This window comes from Hydra viridissima, unplaced genomic scaffold (assembly GCF_058129835.1).
Source record: "Hydra viridissima isolate aposymbiotic clone 2 unplaced genomic scaffold, HvirCarnegie_v1 scaffold_7, whole genome shotgun sequence".
In the NCBI taxonomy this organism is placed as follows: Eukaryota; Metazoa; Cnidaria; class Hydrozoa; order Anthoathecata; family Hydridae; genus Hydra; species Hydra viridissima.
This window is the reverse complement of record NW_028324306.1, coordinates 7,620,737-7,643,032: the sequence shown is the minus strand read 5'-3', so window position 1 is coordinate 7,643,032 and position 22,296 is coordinate 7,620,737. Positions and strand designations below refer to the sequence as shown.

The 22,296-nt window shown below is 28.6% G+C and overlaps 6 protein-coding genes across 11 annotated transcripts in view; 5 read left to right on the top strand and 1 right to left on the bottom strand.

Moving 5' to 3' along the window:
* Positions 1-1,674, bottom strand: part of LOC145199365 (uncharacterized) — a 6,866-nt gene extending 5,192 nt beyond the window's left edge. Inside the window, exon 1 of one of the 3 annotated variants that reach the window (XM_090092459.1) lies at positions 360-1,674. In XM_090092459.1, coding sequence (XP_089948585.1) covers positions 360-1,569 — 1,210 coding nt within the window. In that variant the 5' untranslated portion in view covers positions 1,570-1,674. The remainder of the gene's footprint in view (positions 1-359) is intronic. The other 2 variants (XM_090092458.1, XM_090092460.1) reach the window with 2 other exon arrangements.
* Positions 1,675-2,613: 939 nt separating this feature from the next.
* LOC145184617 (uncharacterized) lies at positions 2,614-4,132 on the top strand. Its single transcript, XM_090092455.1, has one exon. It carries the CDS (start codon positions 3,358-3,360, stop codon positions 4,075-4,077), a length of 720 nt encoding a protein of 239 aa, XP_089948581.1. The 5' UTR covers positions 2,614-3,357; the 3' UTR covers positions 4,078-4,132.
* A 679-nt stretch (positions 4,133-4,811) lies between these two features.
* Positions 4,812-8,777, top strand: LOC145184259 (BBSome complex member BBS7-like). Its single transcript, XM_090092792.1, has 4 exons — positions 4,812-6,237; positions 6,717-6,960; positions 7,118-7,173; positions 7,727-8,777. The coding sequence occupies exons 1-4, from the start codon at positions 4,814-4,816 to the stop codon at positions 8,196-8,198; spliced, it is 2,196 nt and encodes a 731-aa protein (XP_089948918.1). The 5' UTR covers positions 4,812-4,813; the 3' UTR covers positions 8,199-8,777.
* Positions 8,778-8,926: 149 nt separating this feature from the next.
* Positions 8,927-10,016, top strand: LOC145184587 (cyclin-C-like). Its single transcript, XM_080060310.2, has one exon. The coding sequence runs from the start codon at positions 8,994-8,996 to the stop codon at positions 9,849-9,851; it is 858 nt and encodes a 285-aa protein (XP_079916436.2). The 5' UTR covers positions 8,927-8,993; the 3' UTR covers positions 9,852-10,016.
* Positions 10,017-10,344: 328 nt separating this feature from the next.
* LOC145184501 (soluble calcium-activated nucleotidase 1-like) lies at positions 10,345-12,102 on the top strand. Its single transcript, XM_080060192.2, has one exon. The coding sequence runs from the start codon at positions 10,432-10,434 to the stop codon at positions 11,599-11,601; it is 1,170 nt and encodes a 389-aa protein (XP_079916318.2). The 5' UTR covers positions 10,345-10,431; the 3' UTR covers positions 11,602-12,102.
* Positions 12,103-12,714: 612 nt separating this feature from the next.
* LOC145184073 (peroxisomal membrane protein PMP34-like) lies at positions 12,715-22,184 on the top strand. 4 transcript variants are annotated; one of them, XM_090092789.1, is made up of 8 exons: positions 12,715-12,891; positions 12,970-13,036; positions 13,154-13,308; positions 14,171-14,302; positions 15,237-15,397; positions 16,796-16,894; positions 19,839-19,897; positions 20,019-22,184. In XM_090092789.1, exons 1-8 carry the CDS (start codon positions 12,750-12,752, stop codon positions 20,173-20,175), a joined length of 972 nt encoding a protein of 323 aa, XP_089948915.1. In that variant the 5' UTR covers positions 12,715-12,749; the 3' UTR covers positions 20,176-22,184. The 4 variants fall into 4 exon arrangements, 3 of the variants coding, with proteins under 3 accessions (XP_089948915.1, XP_089948916.1, XP_089948917.1); XR_016454056.1 differs by having other exon boundaries at positions 12,716-12,891; positions 14,171-14,310; positions 20,019-20,513; XM_090092790.1 differs by lacking the exon at positions 16,796-16,894 and having other exon boundaries at positions 20,019-20,513.
* Positions 22,185-22,296: the final 112 nt, after the last annotated feature.

The window sequence follows — 22,296 nt, the reverse complement described above, 5'->3', positions numbered from 1 at the left end:
TGCTGAAACATTGTCAAGGCAACCAAACCTCTCTGCATCATATGATAGATGACGTAAACTATGTACATTATGAACAACATTTTTCTTCCCATATAATGATGTGTAGTGATCAACAAAAGCATTTAACAAATTTGAAGCTTGTAATAAATTGTTTTTAAACAAAGAAGGACTCAAAAGAATGGTCATTCCACATTGTAAAAGAAGAAAATTTTTGTAGTATTCTTCTGGTACTATATCAACAATAGCAACAGCGCCAACATATAACAGAAATAGCCTAAACTCTGTTGCCTTAAATCTATCTAAAAAAGAAAAAGATCTTGTTTTTCTAGCAAACTCTTTAGGTATATAATTGTACATACTTTCTAATCGAGCCGTTATAAGAGATATTGAAACTGATCCAATGGTTGTCCGTCGATCTCCAAACCCATCTTTCCACATCTTCAAGAGTCTTCTGACAACACCTAAACAAACTAAATGCATATAGTCAGCAGGGAAATCCTTAACCATATCTATTTTTAATTCTAAAAGGGGAGAACTTCCTGTGTGATGTTCAATATTAGCCTTTTTTCTAAATAAGTAATCACTCCTTAATTGATTATCACTGCCAGAAAAAGTCATTTTATTAAAATGTTCTCCTTTGATGTTACACATAAAACATGAATAATAACCACTGTGGCCTTTGGTGCACTTGATAAAAGCTTTAGCTGGCGTATCACATACAACTGAATGTATTTTAATTACTATCTTTCTCTTTTCAATTATAAGCCCGTCTTCAAACATTTTACACTCTTTAACAAGCTTATCTAAAAAATTATTCACATTAGGTTTTCCATTTTTACAATAGGCAAGTCCAATAAGAAATGGTGATGTTTCAACCTCATGAAAAAATCCTAAAATTGGCCAAAACTCATCTGAACTTGATTTAAATAATTGAAGTCCATCAAAACTTAGCTGTAACAATAAAAAATTATTTGTCAGTCCAGCTTTAATTAATTCAACTACATGATCTTTAATGTGAAAATGGTAATACAAATTATCATTTCCAATATTGTCTATAAAATAAGGAACTGTTTTACCAAGTAGACCATTAATGCTTAAAGGTAAATCAGGATGAAATAATTTAAGTCGACTTAATAAATCAGAAGTTGCAGCATCAGTTATGTTAAATTGAGTATGCCACTCACGGAGACTTGAAATAATATCAGGTATAGCTGATTCATTTTTAAAAAACATTTCTTCATCATCCAGGTAAGAACCACAATAGCTGCTTTCTTCATCAGATTGCAAATTTGATTCAGTTTCAAAAAAATGTTCTACTTTTTTATTTTTATCATCAAGTACACTTGTGAAGAAATTGTTGCACGGTGAACTAACATCTGGCAAACTCAAAGAAATATTCTGAAAGTTATTTAAACATAATTCACTTTCGTTTGTTTCTATAAATTGTTTCATTATATTATTCATGGGATTCAACTGCTCCTGTATTTCATTCTTCACTATATTTATTTCAGCTAAAACTTTCCTTCTTTTTGTCCAGGTTGAACTTTCGCTTTTCCTTTTAAAGCTCATGAAGAAAGAATAAAACAAAATCTAAATAATATAAAGTAATTGTTTTAAACCAATGTAGATATTATAACTTATATTATTAATATAGTACAAACTATGAAAATATATTATATAATACTATTAATAATAGTATTATATAATATACTTTGTAATATTTTATAATCTTAATACTATTAATAATAGTATTACAAAATAGTATTATTAATAATAGTATTAATCATGTCAGGTTATGATATTATGCATTACATTACTCTATTATTTGCTGTTGTATTATAATATAATCTGTTATGAATTACAAAGTTTCTTATCATTTATTAATGAACTAAAATAAATTTATTACAAATGGAAAATCAATACGTAAAAAGTAATAAGGAAACGGACGTGAGTTGAAAAGTTAAAGATGGCAAAATTTACAAAATAGGACATGCGCAAACGCAAAACCTTTATTTTATCACAAACGTGGTTTTAGCCTGGCACAAGATCGGCAAAGTTGACCGATCGTAAAACAAGCGTGGCCAACCCTTGGTTGATGACCGGCATCACTGGTGCGGTGATGCCGGTCATCAACCAATGAATCCCATGCATGGACCATGCATGGCAAGTTTACTGGGTCTATTTGTCAAACAGTTTCACGATTTGTGAAACAATTTTTGGTTTGGCTTTGGTTAGAATGTTTTTTTTTTGTCATGTAGAACATATTTCTTTTGCTAAAAAGTTGTACGCTTCTATCAATGACCTGTTGTTAATAGAAAGATGATAAAAGCGTCACAGAACTTACCCAATTGATCGAAGTTTTCACTGATTTTAATGAACGAACATCCTATAGCAAATAATTCAATTTGACTTTTAATTTCAGATGAAACTGACATCTTTAGCATGGTTCAGAAATCAAAGGTGACAGCAGCTCTTTTCACGATTTTTTCGAATGCAAATGACTTAATTATACATCGATTATAAGATAATCGATTAACACCTTTGCGCATGCGCTTAATCAATCTTTCTGTCATCAACTGCAACCTTAGTGTTGCGGAGGTTTATTTATACCTCGATATTTTTTCGAGTTTACGAAAGAGAAGAAAAACTAAACTTTAACTTAGTGCACTGAACCCCCAGTGAAAGATATTTTGCTTTTTAAAAGATATAATTAAAGCAGCAGTAGTTTGATTATATGTTATTAATTATCGTTATAAACAGAATAAAGAAATAAAATTTGCGCTTAAAAATAGAGTGATCTAGCTACTTATAAATTAGTAATAGACAGCTATTCAATTAGGATTTTATAATATATTAGGATTTTCTTATAGCATAGGACTTTGTTCACACCACGGTATATGGTTTTATAATGTTTTGTCACACCACGGTATATGGTTTTATAATGCACTCAAAAAGTATAAGTTTAAAAGTATTAGAATAGCACAAAGTTGTATATCTAACAAGAAATATATAGCGTACATTGCGCACATACATATACACATACATACATCCATACATCCATACATCCATACATCCATCCATAAATAGATACATACATACATACATACATACATACATACATACATACATACATACATACATACATACATACATACATACATACATACATACATACATACTTACATACATACATACATACATACATACATACATACATACATACATACATACATACATACATACATACATACATACATACATACATACATACATACATACATACATACATACATACATACATGCATACATACATACATACATACATACATACATACATACATACATACATACATATACATGGATTTTAATTTTGTGTTTTTTTGCAGGTTAAAGATTTTTTTCAAGAAAATGCTTACTTTTAATGTTATGTTTTCTTATGCTTATAAAACTTTTCTTATGCTCTGGGCTGCTCATATTGGAGTACTGACAGCAGCTAACTTTTGGACTGCAGCTAAATTATCAACTTCTTCATTTGGATTAAAAAAAAAATATTCTGAAAATAGTATGGTTTTATTTTTTCCTGACTCCACATATCCATGCAAATGGTACCTTGATGATAAACCTTGTCCAAATAAAAGTTGCAAATTTTTGCATAATCCATCATCTTTAAGTTGTCTTATTCAATGTCTAAACCAAGCTACTTCTTCACTTGATGTTTGTGTATTTATAATTACATCACAGGATCTGTCTGATGTATTGATAAAATTGCATAAGCGTGGTGTTATAATTCGAATTATTACAGATTATGAAAAAATAGATGTAAATATATCTCAAATAGAACAGTTTCGTGAAGCAGGTATACAAGTACGTCATGATAAAACGTCTTTTCTTATGCATCATAAGTTTGCTATTATTGATGACAGAACATTGGTAAATGGATCATTCAATTGGACTAATCAAGCTATTACTGGAAATAAAGAAAATTTGATAATCACAAATAACCTTCAACTGCTAAAGCCTTACAAAGTTCAATTTGAAAAGTTATGGATTTTGTATAAACCAACAGGGGTTAAGTAATAGTTTGTATATATTTACATATTGTGTATTATATTATAAAAAGGTTTATTTGCAATCTTTGAGCTTAAATTTTTTTTTTTTAATTGTTCATTTAAGATTAGAATTCATAATGCTAATAAAGAAGACTAAATGCTGCTTAAACCAATAATAATATAGTAAAGTAATTACATCTATAGCATTAAGACCAATATTCCTGTGAATATTTGTCTTTAAAAAGAAAAAAAAAAAAAATTGCCAGTAAAATAAGTGTATAATATGATTAATACAAAAATATTGAACTTCGTGTATTTGTTAAATGTAGTACTATTTCAATTTAAAAGGTAAATATTTAATACAGGATTGAAATTGATATAGAAAAATATTATATATTAAATAATGATATCCATGTTTTTGGGAAAAAAAATATGAATAAGATCTTAAATCATGCTATTGCATATCCCTAGGTTGCAAACATCTGTTTAGTTATTGATTGGTATGTATTTTAAACAGCTACTTAACATTTGATTACAAATATTACTGTCAATGTGTATGTGTGTGTACACATAACTGTTTTGTGTAATTTTTTTCAATAAGTTATGTTTAGCTTGTAGTTTATAATCTGTTTGCTAAGTTTTTATTTTTTTTTTTCAAATTCAAGTTGTCTAGTTTACTTGATATTTACATGGTATATAGTATCTAATCAAATACAGAACTTTTTTAAATATAGTTTTATTTTTATTGTTAAATTATATTTTTGATGTTAAATTACATTATTTTAGTTAATGAAACAAAAACAATTATGCTCGCATTAAATTTAAATAAAGTAAATTACATGCAAGTTGGTTGCACTTCAAATAAATCAATGACAGTGATCCCATCGACCAAAGGACACCAACAAAAAGTTGCTGTTGGGGACTTTGATGGAGTAATTACTTGCTTTGGAATAAAAAAACATCTTCCTCAGATCCAATTCAAAACATTGCCAAGTGCTAAAATAAGTAGATTGATATTAGGAGCAAAAGAAAGCACTGGAAAAGATAAGATTTATATGGCTTGTGGCACTAAAATTAAAGGTTTTACTAAAAAGGGTAAGCAATTTGTGGACTTTGATACCAATCTTTCTGAACCTGTTCAAAGCATGTTTGTTGATGGTGTTGATTTATTTTTATGTGGTTCATATATCTACAATCATTATCATGATAATGCAGATCAAAATTACTATCTAGCCCCAGATAAAATCAATGATATTGTTGTATTACCTTTGTCAGAAGATTTGCCTTGCTTACCTGTGCTTGCTTGTCAAGACCGATTACTTCGTGTTATTAATAAATCTGAGAAGTTGTATGATATTCAAATTCCTGGTTCTCCAGTTACATTGGCAGTTGGGCATAATTTAAATGGAAATCAGTCAAAAAGTGTTATTTATGGAACTTCAGATGGTAAGTTAGGATTAATTAACATTAACTCAAATGGTTATGAATTTGTTTGGGAGATTCTAAATGAAAAGAATTACGGAGATGTCTTGAGTATCGATACATATGATGTTTCAAATAATGGAACTTCTGATGTAATTATTGGACGTGCAGATGGTGTTGTTGAAGTTTATGCATTTGATGAAGGTGCTGAACCATTCCAACACTGTGTATGTAATCTTTCTGAAAGTATTACTTCGGTATCTGGTGGATGCGTTTGTGCTGCTAATTATCAAGAAATTGTTGTTTCTACATATACTGGTTGGATATATGGTTTAACAACAGAACCACAGCAACGACAGGTTGGCATGCCAGGAAGTTCTATAAAAACAGTTGTCAATACAGAGCTTGAAGCAAAGATAGCAGAGTTAACTAATGAGATTGAACAATTACAGCTAACAGTAAATGTTGAGCGTCAAAAGTATCAAGAATCAGCGCAGTCTGTTACAGCTGTTTCAACAATTCCTTCATTCAATGTAAATGATCGTTTTATACTAAATCATGATGATGCAAGTTATAACTTAAGTATTGAAGTTCAGATGCCAATAGATATTATTTTGTTGCAAAGCAATGTTCCTGTAGATCTACTAGATGTTGAAAAAAATTCAGCTGTCGTTAGTTACAGTACATGTGATCCTGAAAGTGGTAATTTTTTATTAGCAACTTATAGGTGCCAAGCAAATACAACTAGAATTGAGTTGAAGATAAGGTTAGTTTCTGTTAAAAGTAGGTTAAAAAACTGCTTTGTTACTTTAAATTACTTAACCTTATTTTTTTTATTTACCTATTTGGTTTTGTTTGATAATATGAGTAAAAATTTTAAATTCTACTTTTAATTTTACTGATTTAAAAAAAATTAAAATTTTTGAGTCTTAAACTAGTAATCTCATATTTAAAATGACAGTTAAAAAAGAGAAACAAATTATTTAAGAGTATAGATTAATAATGAACTAAATAACTTAGGCTATCAAAACAAGAAGTACAGAAAATAGAAGGAAAAAGATAATCAAAATTATGGAGATCATTTAAAATGATGATAATATTTTTTAAATTTTTTAAAGTTTGTGAAGTTGTGACTTAAGATGTGAATCAGTAGAACTGATCATTATCATCAACACAATGATACAAGTTTGAACTATGAAAACTTAGTTAAATTAGACAATTTTTTTGTGATTACTTTCTTCTTAGAACAATTGAAGGACAGTATGGTCATCTTCAAGCATATGTTACACCACGCATGCAACCAAAGACATGCCAAGTTCGTCAATACCAGATTAAGCCTTTGTCTTTACATCAACGATCACATGTTTTTGATGAAGACAGACCTTTCAATGTACTTAAGCTAACTGGAAATTTCAGTCTTGCAGAAGTACATTCTTGGATTTTTTATACAATGCCAGAAGTGCCTGAGCGAACTCCAGCTGAAGATGAGGTAGTATTGAATGCTCTTAAAAGCTGATTTTGATTGATCAAAATATTTTGATAGTTTTTGTTTAACTCAAGTAAGTCGAATATTGCATTTCTTGGCAATAAGTGGTCATATTTTATATAAACTCAATTTTAATGTTAAGATATAATTCTTATTCTAGGTTGTTTTCTACTTTGTATCAACATTCTTGGATACTCAACTGGAATGTAAATATAGGTATGTGATGATGATTGATGATGATTGATGATGATGATGATGATGATGATGATGATGATGATGATGATGATGATGATGATGATGATGATGATGATGATGATGATGATGATGATGATGATGATGATGATGATGATGATGATGATGATGATGATGATGATGATGATGATGATGATGATGATGATGATGATGATGATGATGATGATGATGATGATGATGATGATGATGATGATGATGATGATGATGATGATGATGATGATGATGATGATGATGATGATGATGATGATGATGATGATGATGATGATGATGATGATGATGATGATGATGATGATGATGATGATGATGATGATGATGATGATGATGATGATGATGATGATGATGATGATGATGATGATGATGATGATGATGATGATGATGATGATGATGATGATGATGATGATGATGATGATGATGATGATGATGATGATGATGATGATGATGATGATGATGATGATGATGATGATGATGATGATGATGATGATGATGATTGATAATGATTTTTAATCTATTTTAAAAGGAAAGGTCAAGCCACATTTCGTTCTGATAATGTTTCTACCATATCAATCTTAAAAGATGTGCTAACAAAAGAAGCAACTAGCCGAAAAATAAATTTACAAATAACATGTGATCTCAATGAAGAGTCAGTTACCAATGTTCTTTACCGTTTACATCCAAAACTTGAGCACCAACTTCTGTTGGCCAAGCAAGTGCAACTCATTGATGGACTAAAAGAGTTGCAGACATATGAAAGTGATACATCATTTTTGAGTGAAGAGTACAAAGAAATCCTGAGCAATGCTGATGTACTCCAAGATGAATTTAAAAAGCAACCTTGTCATCTTGAAAGACTTTATGGTATGATTACTGATCTGTATATAGATCGTCATAAGTTTAAAGGTGTCAATGTAAAAAACAAAGTTGCTCAGCTTATTGAAGTTTTAGACTGCTATGATTTAGATTCATTGATTCAGTTTTTCCAGCAGAGTTGATTTTTTTTAATGAATTGCACCTTATTCTATTGTTACCATGCTGCAATGATAAAATGGAGAAAAAATATCTCTTGATATGAAATTGAAAAGTATTTTCCTAAAAATACATGCTTTTAATATGCTTCTATGTAAATAAGTTTATATGTTTAAAGTATTAATTTATGTATATTGAGGAAATTTTAGATGTTTAGGTATATAAATGAAGTTTATTAATTATAGTATTATAGTGCTATCAATTTATGTGAATATTAATTCATCAATTGATTTTTTAAAAATGTTTTATTATAAAGAAGGATATATAAGACAAAAAAGAAAGAAATGATATATTTAAGTATTTATTGTAAATGAGACTTTTCTTTGTTTTGCATACATTAATTTTTATTTACTATTATATTTTAAGTGTCAGATTTTTTTAAAAAATCACTGATTTTTGTGTGTGTGTGTATGTTAGAAATAAATATTATGGTAATATTGCTTTTTTAGTTGACAGTGCATAGTTATTATGACAATGCTTCAGCATGAGTAATTTTTAAATCAAAAAGAATTTGAAAAATGCAATATTTGCATTTAAATTGTTAACTATATCGTTTTTCTTAACTACCAACCCTAACAATGTTAAATAGCTTACCTCTATATATTGGATAGTAAATTTCAAATGCACAGTTTTAAATTTTGTCTAATATATATGTTTTAAACTTGTTAATTGGTATTTTAATCATAACTTACAATTTTAGAAATGCTAACATTTTCTATTTTTAGTTTAGTTTTTTTATAGAGCTGTTAAAAATAAGAGTTATGGCAGGAAATTTTTGGCTATCATCTCATTGCCAGCAATGGTTATTAAATCCAGAGGAACTTTCTGCAGAGATGCTTCATGATTCAAAATATCTGACTAGTAAAGAGATTCGTAAACTTCATATTTTTTTTTGTCACTTTATACAGACCTTAGGAGAGTGTCTAAAATTACGTCAACAAGTTATTGCAACAGCAACTGTGTATTTTAAACGATTTTATTCAAGACATTCTTTAAAAAGTGCTGATCCATTGTTATTAGCACCTACATGTTTATATGTGGCTTCTAAGGTGGAAGAGTATGGACCAATGTCTAATAGTCGGTTAATAAGTGCTTGCACTACAGTCTGTAAATCAAGGTTTAGTTATGCATATCCATCAGAGTATCCTTACCGAATTAATCAAATACTAGAATGTGAATTTTTTTTACTGGAGGTTATGGATTGTTGTCTCATTGTTTTTCACCCATACAGACCACTCACAAAGTATGTTACAGATATGGGACAGGAAGGTAATATTTTGGCATTTGCTTGGCGAGTTGTTAATGATAGTTTACGCAGCGATGTATGTTTATTATATCCACCATATTTAATTGCTCTTGCTTCTATTTACATGGCATGTGTGTTTGAAAAGCGAGATTGCCATCAATGGTTTGCTGAACTAAATATTAGTATTGATAAAGTTCTTGAGGTAGTCAAGCACATTTTGAGCCTTTATGAAATCTGGAAAACATTCGATGAGAAAAAGGAAATATCTGGTTTATTAGCAAAAATGCCCAAGCCAAAATGTCCTCCTGCATCTAGACCATCTTCAACTACACCTTTAGCGCACCAGCATACACCATCTCCAAACATGAGGTGAGATAAAATTTAGCTGCACACATTTTTATCTCACATGAGGTGAGATAAAAATTAGCTGCATTGTAAAAGTATTAAAATAATAAATACAACTTTTAACAGTTTTTTATTAGAAATTGTGTTCATTAGGAATTTTTGAAACTTTTATTGTTCTTGGAGCTTTATTTTCAATGAACTTTAAAGTTTGGCGGAAATCTTTTTACTATTTAAAGAATCTTTTTTTATCCAATGTTTTTTTTTTTTTTTTTTTTTTTTTTTTTATTGCACTTAAAAGTTTTTTATTAACTTTAAGTTTTGTTAAAAAATGATTTTTAAAGGCATTTTTAGATAAATTACATTTGAGGATTTAGTTTTTAAATGCTTATATTTAGATTTAATGTTTAAAATATAACACATATGCACTTTTCACTCTTTGATTATATTTAATGATGGTTTTCTCATTTGTAACGATTTGATAAAGGTTTAACAGATTTTATTAAATAAACTATATTCTAGTATATTTTGACATGTTTTGTTTACTTTTTTTTTTTTGTCAGAAGTTTAGATAAAACATGGTAAATAGATAAATTAAATATGATTTAGTAATGATTGGTAATAGGATGTTAGAAAAACTAATTGATAGAATACGATACCGGAAAGATTTACAACACTATATCATGTATGGGACTTTTTTTCTTGCTATGGTGATTTTATTTTATATGTTTGATATGCTTCCGTATACAAAAACAGAGGTACATTCATCATTGATTACTCCTGTATGTCCTGCTCTTGAATTTTCTCATATGTCACACCAGCAAAAAATATGCCAATATGACCCCAGATATCCACTCTCATCCCCTGAAATTACAGATGCTGGATTGGAGTATAAAATTGCTGTTATTGCTGATTTAGATGAAGAGCGTTCAAAAGTCTCTGGACAAGAATATACTTGGAAAAGCTACCTTAAAACAGGATCTCTTACAAGAAAAGACCATAGTTATAGTGTGCGTTGGTTAGATACTCAGATTATAACAACCCAGATTAATGAAAAAGGACGTGGGTTAGAGTTATCTGAGTTATGTGTGTTTAACAAAAAGCTATACACAGTTGATGACCGTACAGGGATTATTTATCAAATTAAGAATGGTAAAGCAATACCTTGGCTTATATTGATGGATGGAGATGGAGAAACAGATAAAGGCTTTAAGTCTGAATGGATGACTGTTAAAGACAGTGTTTTGTTTGTTGGTGGTCTTGGGAAAGAATGGACCTCTAAAACTGGCGAATTTATTAATTACAATCCCTTATTTGTTAAAAGTATTGATTCTCTAGGTGGTGTAACTCATCATAATTGGACTTTGAATTTTTTAAAGATACGTGAAGCAGTTGGAATTACATTTCCAGGTTATATGGTTCATGAAGCTGTGATGTGGAGTAGTAAGCATCAGCGCTGGTTCTTTCTTCCACGTCGAATGTCAAAGTTGAAATATGATGACAAGTCAGATGAACGTAGGGGAACAAATGTGCTTATATCTTGCAAAGATGATTTCACTGATATAAAGGTAGTTCATGTTGGCCAATTAGACATCACTCATGGCTTTTCATCTTTTAAGTTTATTCCAGGAACTCAGCACCAGGAAATACTTGCTTTAAAAACAAAAGAGGTTGATGGAAATATAAGTACATATATTATGGTTTTTGATATTCATGGAAATGTTATTATGCCAGAAGAGTATTTTGCTGCTGACAAGTTTGAAGGTGTTGAATTTATATAAAATTTGTTATCTGTAAAATTTTATTTAAGGTATTTATTTTTTCACAGTTTTAAATTTTTTGGCTTAAAATCAGTCATAATTTTTATATTATCAGGTTTATTTAGTATTTTTATACTATTTAATCAAAAGACTCTTTCGGTAATTTTAAAAAGAGCTGAAAAATAATTTTTTTGCAATGCTTGTGCTTTTATTTGGTTCTATTTTTCTCTTCTGCTCTTTAGTTTTTAAGGGTAAGCATTTGGCTAGAGGTCTCATGGAATCTATCTAATTTATGATTATTTTCATTCTATAAATTTATTTTATCATAAAAGAGGAGGAAAAGATAATTTTTTTGTGGAATTTCATTTTTATGTCGTTTAAAAATGGTTTTCTATCTTTTTCAGATTTTTAAAAAGAAGCTTGAAAATTAATTTGAAATTTATTTTATGATTATGTTTTATATTTATAAAAGAGGTTTCTCTTGTTACACAGTGTTATGCAACTAGATAGTTTGAATACAAATTTTGCGTAAAATTTTTAAGTTTACATATGGTTTTCAAATATTGATAGTTTAAGTTTTTAACTTAAACCATCAAATCGTTTTATGTGTCTTTTTTATACTTTTCAATTGAAGGCATTAGCCTTCAATTAAAAGTGTACTCTTTTAATGCAGGCTTTCAAAGCATTCTGTTATGTTCCCTAAAAAGTAAAAAAAGCTAATGGTGGTAGGTTTCATTCATTTGATGCAAATTAAATTGAATAAGAAAAATAAATTCTCAAATTGATTTTGAACTTGAAAGTGTTGAGCTTATTACAAGTTCTACAGAATTTTATTTATAATTTTATCAAAATAATTATTAATTAGTCAATTTCTAAAAATGTAAGTTGTTTTAAATCCATTCCACTACAAATTAATCTTGGTAATAATCCTGACAAAAATGCAATTATATTATTTATGTGTGTGCAAATATGCATGTTACTTTGATATAGATGATTTTTTTTTTAAATGAGTCATATTACAAACTGCATAATAGAAATGAAAAATAAGGTTTAAAAATTAAATGTTTACTTTTGAACAATTTTTTTTTGTATTGAACTTATTATGATTTTCCATGAGACTAAAGTTTTTGTTTTTTTAATCTTTTTTTCATTATTAAAGTCAGTTAAAAATGGTGAAACCTGAGCAAGATAAGGGCTTTGAAATGCTTTTCTCTTATGGTAATTTTATTCATGCATTTGCTGGAGCAACTGGAAGTGTTGTTGCAATGACTGCATTCTATCCTTTTGATACCGTACGAACTCGCTTGCAAGGTTTCCTTTATTTAGATTTTAAACTATTTTTTATGATTTTTGGCCTCTGTATTTATTTTTTTTTACTGTCTGTTCTAGCTGATGATAGTCTAAAAGCAATGGGGCCTCTTCAAGCTATGAAACAGCTTACCAAGGATGAAGGAGTGTAAGTTTATATATTTCTTTATAGCACGGTTACAAAACTGCGTATTCTGTAATTATTTTAGCAAATATTAACTTTTTGTGGAATGTTATGTGTAATAGCAATTGCATGTTATTTTAGTGAGACATTGTATCGTGGCTTATCACCTGTTCTTTGCAGCTTATACTGCTCTAACTTTGTTTATTTCTATGTGTTCAATGGAATGAAGACATTAGCTATTGTAAAAGGATTGAAAGCATCATCAGGGAAAGATTTATTGTTTGGATATATATCAGGTATAAGGGAAACATTTTGTTTCTTAAAAATAAACTAGAAGGTTGAATTCATTAGAAAAATGATTGTTTTACATATTTTGTTTGTTTTCTTTGTAAAAGTATCAATTTTTTTCTTACACTAACACTGAGTGTAACAACTTAATGATCTTGATGTCTTAATTATTATCATCATCATTACAGTTTATTACTTTCAAAATAATTCAGTATATGATTAAAAAATTTTAACCTACATCTTATCACCAATCCAATTACATCACTTTATGAATAGAAAATCTTTTAAAAAAGATTAGTAGATTACAGTATGAAAACTTACTCACTTTGGAACAAATTAAATTTGAATTTCATACATATTTTTAAAGTTCATGTTGTCCCAGGCTTCTGAAAATCCGCTTTTAAGGTCATCTTTATTTTTTAGAGGGTTTTTTTTTAATGGCTTGTTTAAAAGACTCTCAAAGACGATATTCAAAATCTGGATATTGAGGTGGCCAGTCACATCTGGCTTTTTTTCTTAAAATAATTTTCAATTATCGCTGTGGTATGTTTTGGATGATTACTTTTTATCATTATTATTATTACAGATCATTATTACAAATCATTATCCTCTTTTCCAATTATATGATTTTATTTCAAAATCTTGTGCTGAAATGGCAATGTTTTTATTTGTCAATTAAAACAAATTCTGCACTCCACTTATTCCACTATTAAATTACACTGTTTTGAAATCAATGACTTGCAAAGATATTGATAGTACTAAATGTATGCTCATTGAATGATTCATTTGTAAAAGGGAACTGTATATATAAACACTTGTGAAACGTGTGTTCTTGTTCATTTTACTTTGATAAAACAAACTTTGGTTTAGGATGCATTAATGCACTTGTAACCACACCTTTATGGGTTGCAAATACACGTCTAAAACTCCAAGGAACTAAAAGTATTGGTAATGCTGAACAAAATGGTGTTTTGAAAAATACTAAACTTAAAGGATTAATTCGTGAGTAGGTATTTATGATTGAAATTTAACCAATATTACTTAATCATGATATTTTATCATTGGAAAGTTTCAAAGTGTATTAAATTATTGGAAGAAGTGAAAAAGGAAAATGTATTTTACAATATCTATATATTTTTTCTTTATCAACTAGGAGGTTTTTGTCTATTAAAATTACATTTCATGTCACTTCCACAAAAGATTCAGTTATTAATCGTTTTATGTGTCTTTTATATGGTTCAATTTTGGTTGGAGAGTTTCAGTTGCAAAACAATTAGACTGATCCATTTAAAAAGTAATTCTTTATCTAAATAGCGATTAATCAGAAAATTTAACAAAAAAGGTTTTTCGTCACAAAGATGAAACAAAATTAACAAACAAGGTTTTTTTTCTGTTGCTTGATAAGAAACATTTTTTCTGTTGCTTGATAACATTTTGAGTTATTTGATCAAAAGTTAAAAAAAAAGCTTAAAAATATTTTTTGTTCTTTATTTAAAATATACATTTTAAAACTAATTTTCAAAAACGATTTCAAATTTTACTTATTTTAAAACTAATTGTAAGCGCCAAAAACGATTTCAAATTTTACTTATTTTAAAACTAATTGTAAGCGCCAAAAACGATTTCAAATTTTACTTATTTTTGTTTCAAATTTTTAGTTGACTAAAAATATTGGTTGATTACTTAAATGCTTAAATTTCTATTCTCTATCCTCTAAGTCTATGTTAATCATTACTGTAACTCATAAATATTATGTAAGCAAGTTTTAAATTGCTACATTATGCTAATAGTCATGTGCTCAATGAAATTTTTATAATATGGTTATGCTTAGTTGAATCTATAGTTAAAATTTCTTTGGGGAAGAAAAGCAATTTGATTTCTCTATTTTGATGGGGAGTTGATACGCAGATGCTTAAATATTTAATCTGTCTTTCAGATGGTGTTAGCACAATAGCAAAAGAAGAAGGCGTTGCTTCCCTTTGGAATGGAGTCCAGACTTCCTTTATACTTTCTGGAAACCCAGCTATTCACTTCATGGTTTATGAGGCTTTAAAAAGACTTTTTGTGCGTTCTAAAGTTAAAAGTGGAAAAAACCTGGTTAGTTTTTAGGAATAGAGTTTTGTCTTCTTGAAATTTTTTGCCAGCTTTCTACTATGCGAAATCTTTTCTACACTTAACCGCATAATTAACGCACCACTTATACATTTCGATTTATTTTAATTCTCGTCAATATTATCATACATTTTGACAAACATGTTAAGAATAGAACTCATGAACACAATTATTTCGATGATAATAATAAAATTGACTTTGAGGATGGTGAAAAAAAAAAACTAAAACCAAAAATATGGTTCGTTTAACAAAACAAAGCAAAATCATTATTATTGTTATGCACACTAATACAGCTTAAATTGAAACATTTTTGACTTATAAATAACTGGTGTTACCACTTCTTGATGTTATTACAGTCTGACAGCACCGTGGTATACTTTCAATTAGAGATCTAATCGTTTATTGAGGGATATCTTCCCACACGCTGGTAAGACTTTGTCGCAGTTTGTCTAAGCTGTTAGGTAGTGGATGTTGGCTTCTAACATGACGTTCAATTATGTCCCAAAGATTCTATTGGGTTGATATTTGGACTGCAAGCTGGCCACTCCAAAACTTGACGTCCACTATCAACAATAAAAAGCTCTGTGCGAACTGTTAAACATATTCCGCCCCATACCATCAATGGGGCGCCTCCGTATGAAGTGGTTTCTCGAATGTTACAAGCAAAATATCTTTCGTTTGGTTTTCTGTACACTCTTATGCGGCGATCAGAACATACAAGGAAAAACCTTAACTCGTCTGTAAATAAGACCTGTCTCCAATCATGTATTTCCCAATTCATAAGCCTCCTTTCAAAAGCCAGTCTGTTTCTTCGGTGGTCTACAGACAATCTGGGACCCGTAGCTGCTGCCCGAGGTGGTAAATTTAAAGCACGAAGTCTTCTTCTTATGGTATCTTGACTAACAGCAGTTCCATGAACCTCAGCAAGTTGTATTTGGAGACTTCGTGCAGTAGTGAACCGTTCTTTCAGTGTTCGAAGCATTAAAAATTGGTCCTCCACGGCATTGGTACAATTGAATCATTGGACAAAGTAACAACTGCAACACATTCATCACGACTTAAATTTCGTCTAGAACGCTGCATTGCAAACAGATGTATTGCTCAAATGACAGTTATCTTTTCTACTGTTTAAACAATTTAAAACCAATACATACTTCTGTTTTAGAAGTGAGGTTATGTAAAGCTGCTATAATTTGGAAATTAAATAAGGGAAACGGAATAAAACCTACAAAAGGCATAACAATAAACATCATCTTTGTCATTGATAAATCCGGGAAAGACATATGTTTCAAAATAGGTCGGAATTTATAAGTAGTGCGTTATTTTTGCGGTTAAGTGTACTTTTCAATATATTAAAAGACTTTTGATGTATAATTTGTTCAGCATCTATCTTCCTTTGAATCATTTTTGCTTGGAGGATTTGCAAAAGCTGTAGCTACAGTTATTACTTATCCCTTACAATTGGTACAGTGCAGGCAAAGGGTATATGTTTATTTTTATTGATAAAGGTGTTTCACTCCATATAATGGATTTTGACCAAGCTTAGAAATATACACACTTAAGTTACAGATGGATTAGTTCAGGAAAAAATGGTCATTTAAGCTGCCACTAGGGGATTAAAATATAAGATTCATCAGAGATCTAAAAATGTTATTTTTTACTGTTTTTCTACAAGATGTGTTACCACCAACTAAACATCAGTTAGTCTGACTTTTCAACATGGCTGGATAAAATATTAATTGGATAATTTTATTAGGTACTTACCAATTACAATGATATATTATATATACTAGATGTCCAACTTCGATCCGAAAAGTGAAGCCGTATTGGTATGATGTAATGTTGTGGAAGCCTTTTATAATTAGGACAAAAAAAACTTATCTAGCTATATGATATCTTAAAAATTAACATTAAAATGGTGAATTCCTGTGCTGTGAATGATTGTTCTAATAGATACATGAAAGGAAGTGACCTATTCGAAGATTTCATAAAATAAAAAAGCTCCAAGTTGTTTAACTTGGGACAGACGCTTTTAAAGCATTTCTATGAATTATGATATTTATTAAAGAACCTCGGCTCATAAAAAAACTTATGTAAGTAATTATTAAAACGAGTTTTCGAATGATCTTTAATTTATTGGGAACTTTAGATGCTCTTTTAACATGCATTTTTAAATTTCGCACGTCGGGCTTTTGCCCTATATTTTAATCCCCCAGTGGTATTTTTTTCTAAATTTATACTTTCAATTTAGGTGTGTATGCAGTTCAAACTTTTATCGTTTTTAACATTCGTGTTTTTGTTTTCTTTTTCTTTCTAAGCTGGGGCCAATGCTATAAACATAAAAAACGAAGTTTTTTCCGTAAAACACGAAGTTTTTACCGTAAAAAGCGAAGAAAAAAAATCCATTGCTATAAACATTCAAAAAATTCCGTTTTTAAGATAAAAACTTCGCTATTAAATCCAATGCTATAAACGAACCAGGGAATCGCCTTTTCAGATAAAAAATGCGTTTTTTCGAAAAAAAACTGCAGATAGATTTTTGATCTCAATTTTAGATATTTTCTTCGTGATTTTTAGCGGCCATTGTTGGAACAACGTTAGCGCTTCAAAATCATTGAACATTCTTTGTTTGTGTTTTTATGTAGATATTTTATAGATAAAACTGAAAAGGATTTTGGTAACTCCATAATAAACTAATTATTTAAAATCTGCATTTAATCGATTATTCAGTTCCTTGTTGTGCTTCGTTAACAATGCATGCATGAATTTAAAATTCCATACTTATTTATGTAGGTTTTCGATAATTTTGGTCAAACAAATTTTTCATAGTGTTTGACTAAAGAAAAGTATAAATAGTCGATAAATATGCCATATAATACACAAATACACAACAAAATAATATACAAATACACAACAAAATAAAATGCTGTCTAAAGAACTTAAAATGTTACTAGCAATTAAGATCAGAGAAAACAAAGAGATTCTTCTTGGGAAGCTTAGTTTGTTTTAATTAGCAAACTATTTAAATAAAAATATGTATAGCTACATTATATTTTACATATGTGTATATATATGTATACATACATACATATATATGTGTGTGTATATATATATATATATATATATATATATATATATATATATATATATATATATATATATATATATATATATATATATTATATATATATACTATATATATATATACTATATATATATATACTATATATATATATATATATATATATATATATATATATATATATATATATATATATATATATATACTATATATATATATACTATATATATATATACTATATATATATATATATATATATATATATATATATATATATATATATATATATATATATATATATATATATATATATATATATATATATATATAATAATGGCAATTATTATTACCATTATTATTACCCTTGTTATATATCATTAGCACTATTAGTAGTTTAAAGTGTATATATATATATATATATATATATATATATACACTTTCAATAGTTTTATTAATTTAATACACTAACATTGAAAATAGCTTCTCCTACACTGTGTATTATACGATAAATTGTGTTGGTAGAGATTCCATGACAGTCTCTGAAAACATGAAAAAAAACATTTGTGTCAATAAAATGAAGAAAAACCATTATCTGGAAATGTACTGAAATGCTTTTATTTCGCTTAGTATGTGGCAAATCATCTTTAAGCCTAGTTTCTAAACAATCTAATAAAGCTCTTGGGACTCGATACTGCTTTCGAAAAACGTTGTCAGAAACATCTTCGTTAAAAAAGCGACCATTTAACTAAAATGATATTGAAAAACAAAACAAAAATATAATTTCTGCGCCTATTTAGCATGATTTCTGATTTTGTTCGATAAAAAATCATTTAAAAAATATCAAAATTTAGTACTTTTAAGTAATTTTTTAAACACCAACCTCTCGATGCAATCGGTGGCGAAGCTCATTTTCTGCAACTTCGAAATCTTAGTCTTCATCCGAAAAAATTAAATCCATGTTCCTACTTTAATTTTACACAGTCTTTTTAAACACCAAATACTAGAATGTAAAAATATTCATAAAAATAGAATAGACAGCACAGCCTACTTAATAACTAATAAAATTTATTAAGTAGGCCTACTTAATAAAAATTGTTGTTTCCAATGATGTATTAAGAATAAAAAAAGTTCGTGAATTTTAGTGACGTATACGTTTTATGCTTTATAAGCAATGGCCGAAAAAAATACAAACAGCGATAAATTCTTCGTGTTTTCAAATTTTTTTACGTAAAAATAACTTACTTAAAAAATTGCGTTTTTACGAAAGATTTTTTTTCTCGAAAAAAACTTCGAATTGTTTATAGCATTGGCCCTTGGTTGCAAAAACAGTTTTTCTTGCTTTAGGCTCACAGAAATAACGGAAGTAATCTATCTGTTAACGAAATCATCACCCAAGTGTTAAGGTCTGTAGCACTTGTTTGGAAATGTCATCTTTTTCTTCTGTTTAGCAGGATACTTTTTCTTAAAACTTCCTCCTTTTTATTAAATTCTTAATATATTATCTCGCTATACTTTTCTATGTAGGAACTCAGGTGTATGGGGTTTGTTTAAAGGCATGGAAACCAAGTTGGTCCAGACAGTATTGACTGCTGCTTTGATGTTTTTGACTTACGAAAAAATAGTTTCATTTATCTATATGTTGTTGAGGGCTAAGAATAGTAAATATAGTTTGCACAAATAGTTCCAACTTTGATAATAGATTCATTGATCGAAATACATTTTCATACTTATTTCGGTCGATCTGAATAAACAGTACGATTTCTAGATACTTTGATATTTTACATTATTATTGAAACCCTAAACATTTGTAACTTTTTAAATTTTAAAACCTTTTTTTGAACCTTTGAGCAGCTTTGTTTCCTTATTTAACGAAAACGTAAGTTGTTGAGAAGCCTATTGGTTACGATGTCGTTTAAAATCTTCATCCTCATGTTGAGGTGACAATGATACAAATGTTTATGTAATACTGGAAATGATACTGAATATGAATAAAGTTTAGCAATGATGTAACAATCAAAAGTTATTTACTCTAATTCCAGACCTAATCAGGTCTAACACACTAATCAAACCCTCCCTTATTATTTCTTTCTTTGCAGTAAAATTTACTAGTCCTAATTGGTGCTTACGCTTCAACTCTAGTCAGGTTTATCATTCGCGTCGGTCCACAGGATTCTGTTTCGACAGGCAAACTTCTAGAACTTTCAAAATGAATGAGATTACTTTAAGTTACACTTGCTATTCTTTACTTGTTATATGTTTTGAGTATAGTTGTTGAATTTTTTATAATTGTTATTAGTTACAATAACAATGGCTTTATTTACCAGAGAATTTTTAAGATTATTTCAGATTTGTGAGTATTATCTCATTAAACATAGCTTGGTTCTTAAAATATTCTTAACTTTAAAAGTGTAAGTTAAATATTGAGTGACAATTATTTGTCATTGAGAAAATCCAAATCCTGTTTAGTCGTTTCAATATCTCTAGTTATAGAGCATGACGATGAAGCCTTTAATGACTTAAATATCTCTGGTTAAAGAGTATGACGATAAAGCCTTAGGTCAAAGCTTTTGGTACTGAATTGGTACTGGTTTGATACTAATTTGGTGCTGATTTGGTATTTATTTTATTTATTCACTAAGTTTCTTTAAAATACATCAAACTGTTGACAAATAAAATGTATAATTACTGTTTTAATCTTATTGTCTCGAAAAGGAGTTATAAGGCCCATGACAAAAGCTTTAAAAAATTTGTAGATAAAAATAAAAACATTTTTTAAAATTACTAAAAAATCATTTAACAAAAGTTCATTCAAAAAATGAACAAAGGCCGTATTGGCTAAAAGAACAAAATGACAGAAAATTATGTGAACTTTCCAGCTAATTCTTGTATGGCATCAAATATTTCCATCGAGAAGAATCTAAATATTTTGAAATCCCTGTTTTTAATTTAAGACTGATTTAGCCAAAAGTTCAACTTTTTCCATTCCAAAACCTTGATTTGTAAAACCATATTCTGTTAAATACTTTATACTTAACAGGTTCATCTCTAGCTTATGCAGAGGAACTATCCCCATCATACCAGAAACAAGCATACTTGTCAGTGTGGCAACTTTGATCAAATGAAGTATTTCTACACTTTAGACCCAATCTTACTGAATATTCTACTTTCTCCAGAGCACTTTTAGTGCCGACAATTTATTAAGGTTTCTATTGTTTTCTGAAATATCTTCGTTAAAACTATAGATCTCTTGACACTTTTATTTTTAGCATGCAAACATCACATTCTGGAAATTGTCAGTGGGGACCGTACTCGATTTATCTTTCACTTCGTCTGGACCTCAAACTGCCATTTTCAGTAGATTTATTGCAGTACATTCATTGAAAGTATGTATTGTAGCAAATATATTGCAGTAGATACATTGACAAATGCTGAAAAAGATTGGTTTCAGCAAAATCACGATAGGTTTCTAAAATCAATTAAAAGTTACTCAAACTCACAAAAACTATTTGCAGTTAAAAAAACTTATTGAGTTTTATACAGATATAAAAATTATTTGCAGTTAAAAAAACTTATTGAGTTCTATACAGATATAAAAATTATTTGCAGTTAAAAAAACTTATTGAGTTTTATACAGATATAAAAATTATTTGCAGTTAAAAAAACTTATTGAGTTTTATACAGATATAAAAATTATTTGCAGTTAAAAAAACTTATTGAGTTTTATACAGATATAAAAAAAAAAAAAAAAACCTTTTTTGTGTCATATCTATTAATTTCTACTCTTTTTTTGTGTCATATCTAT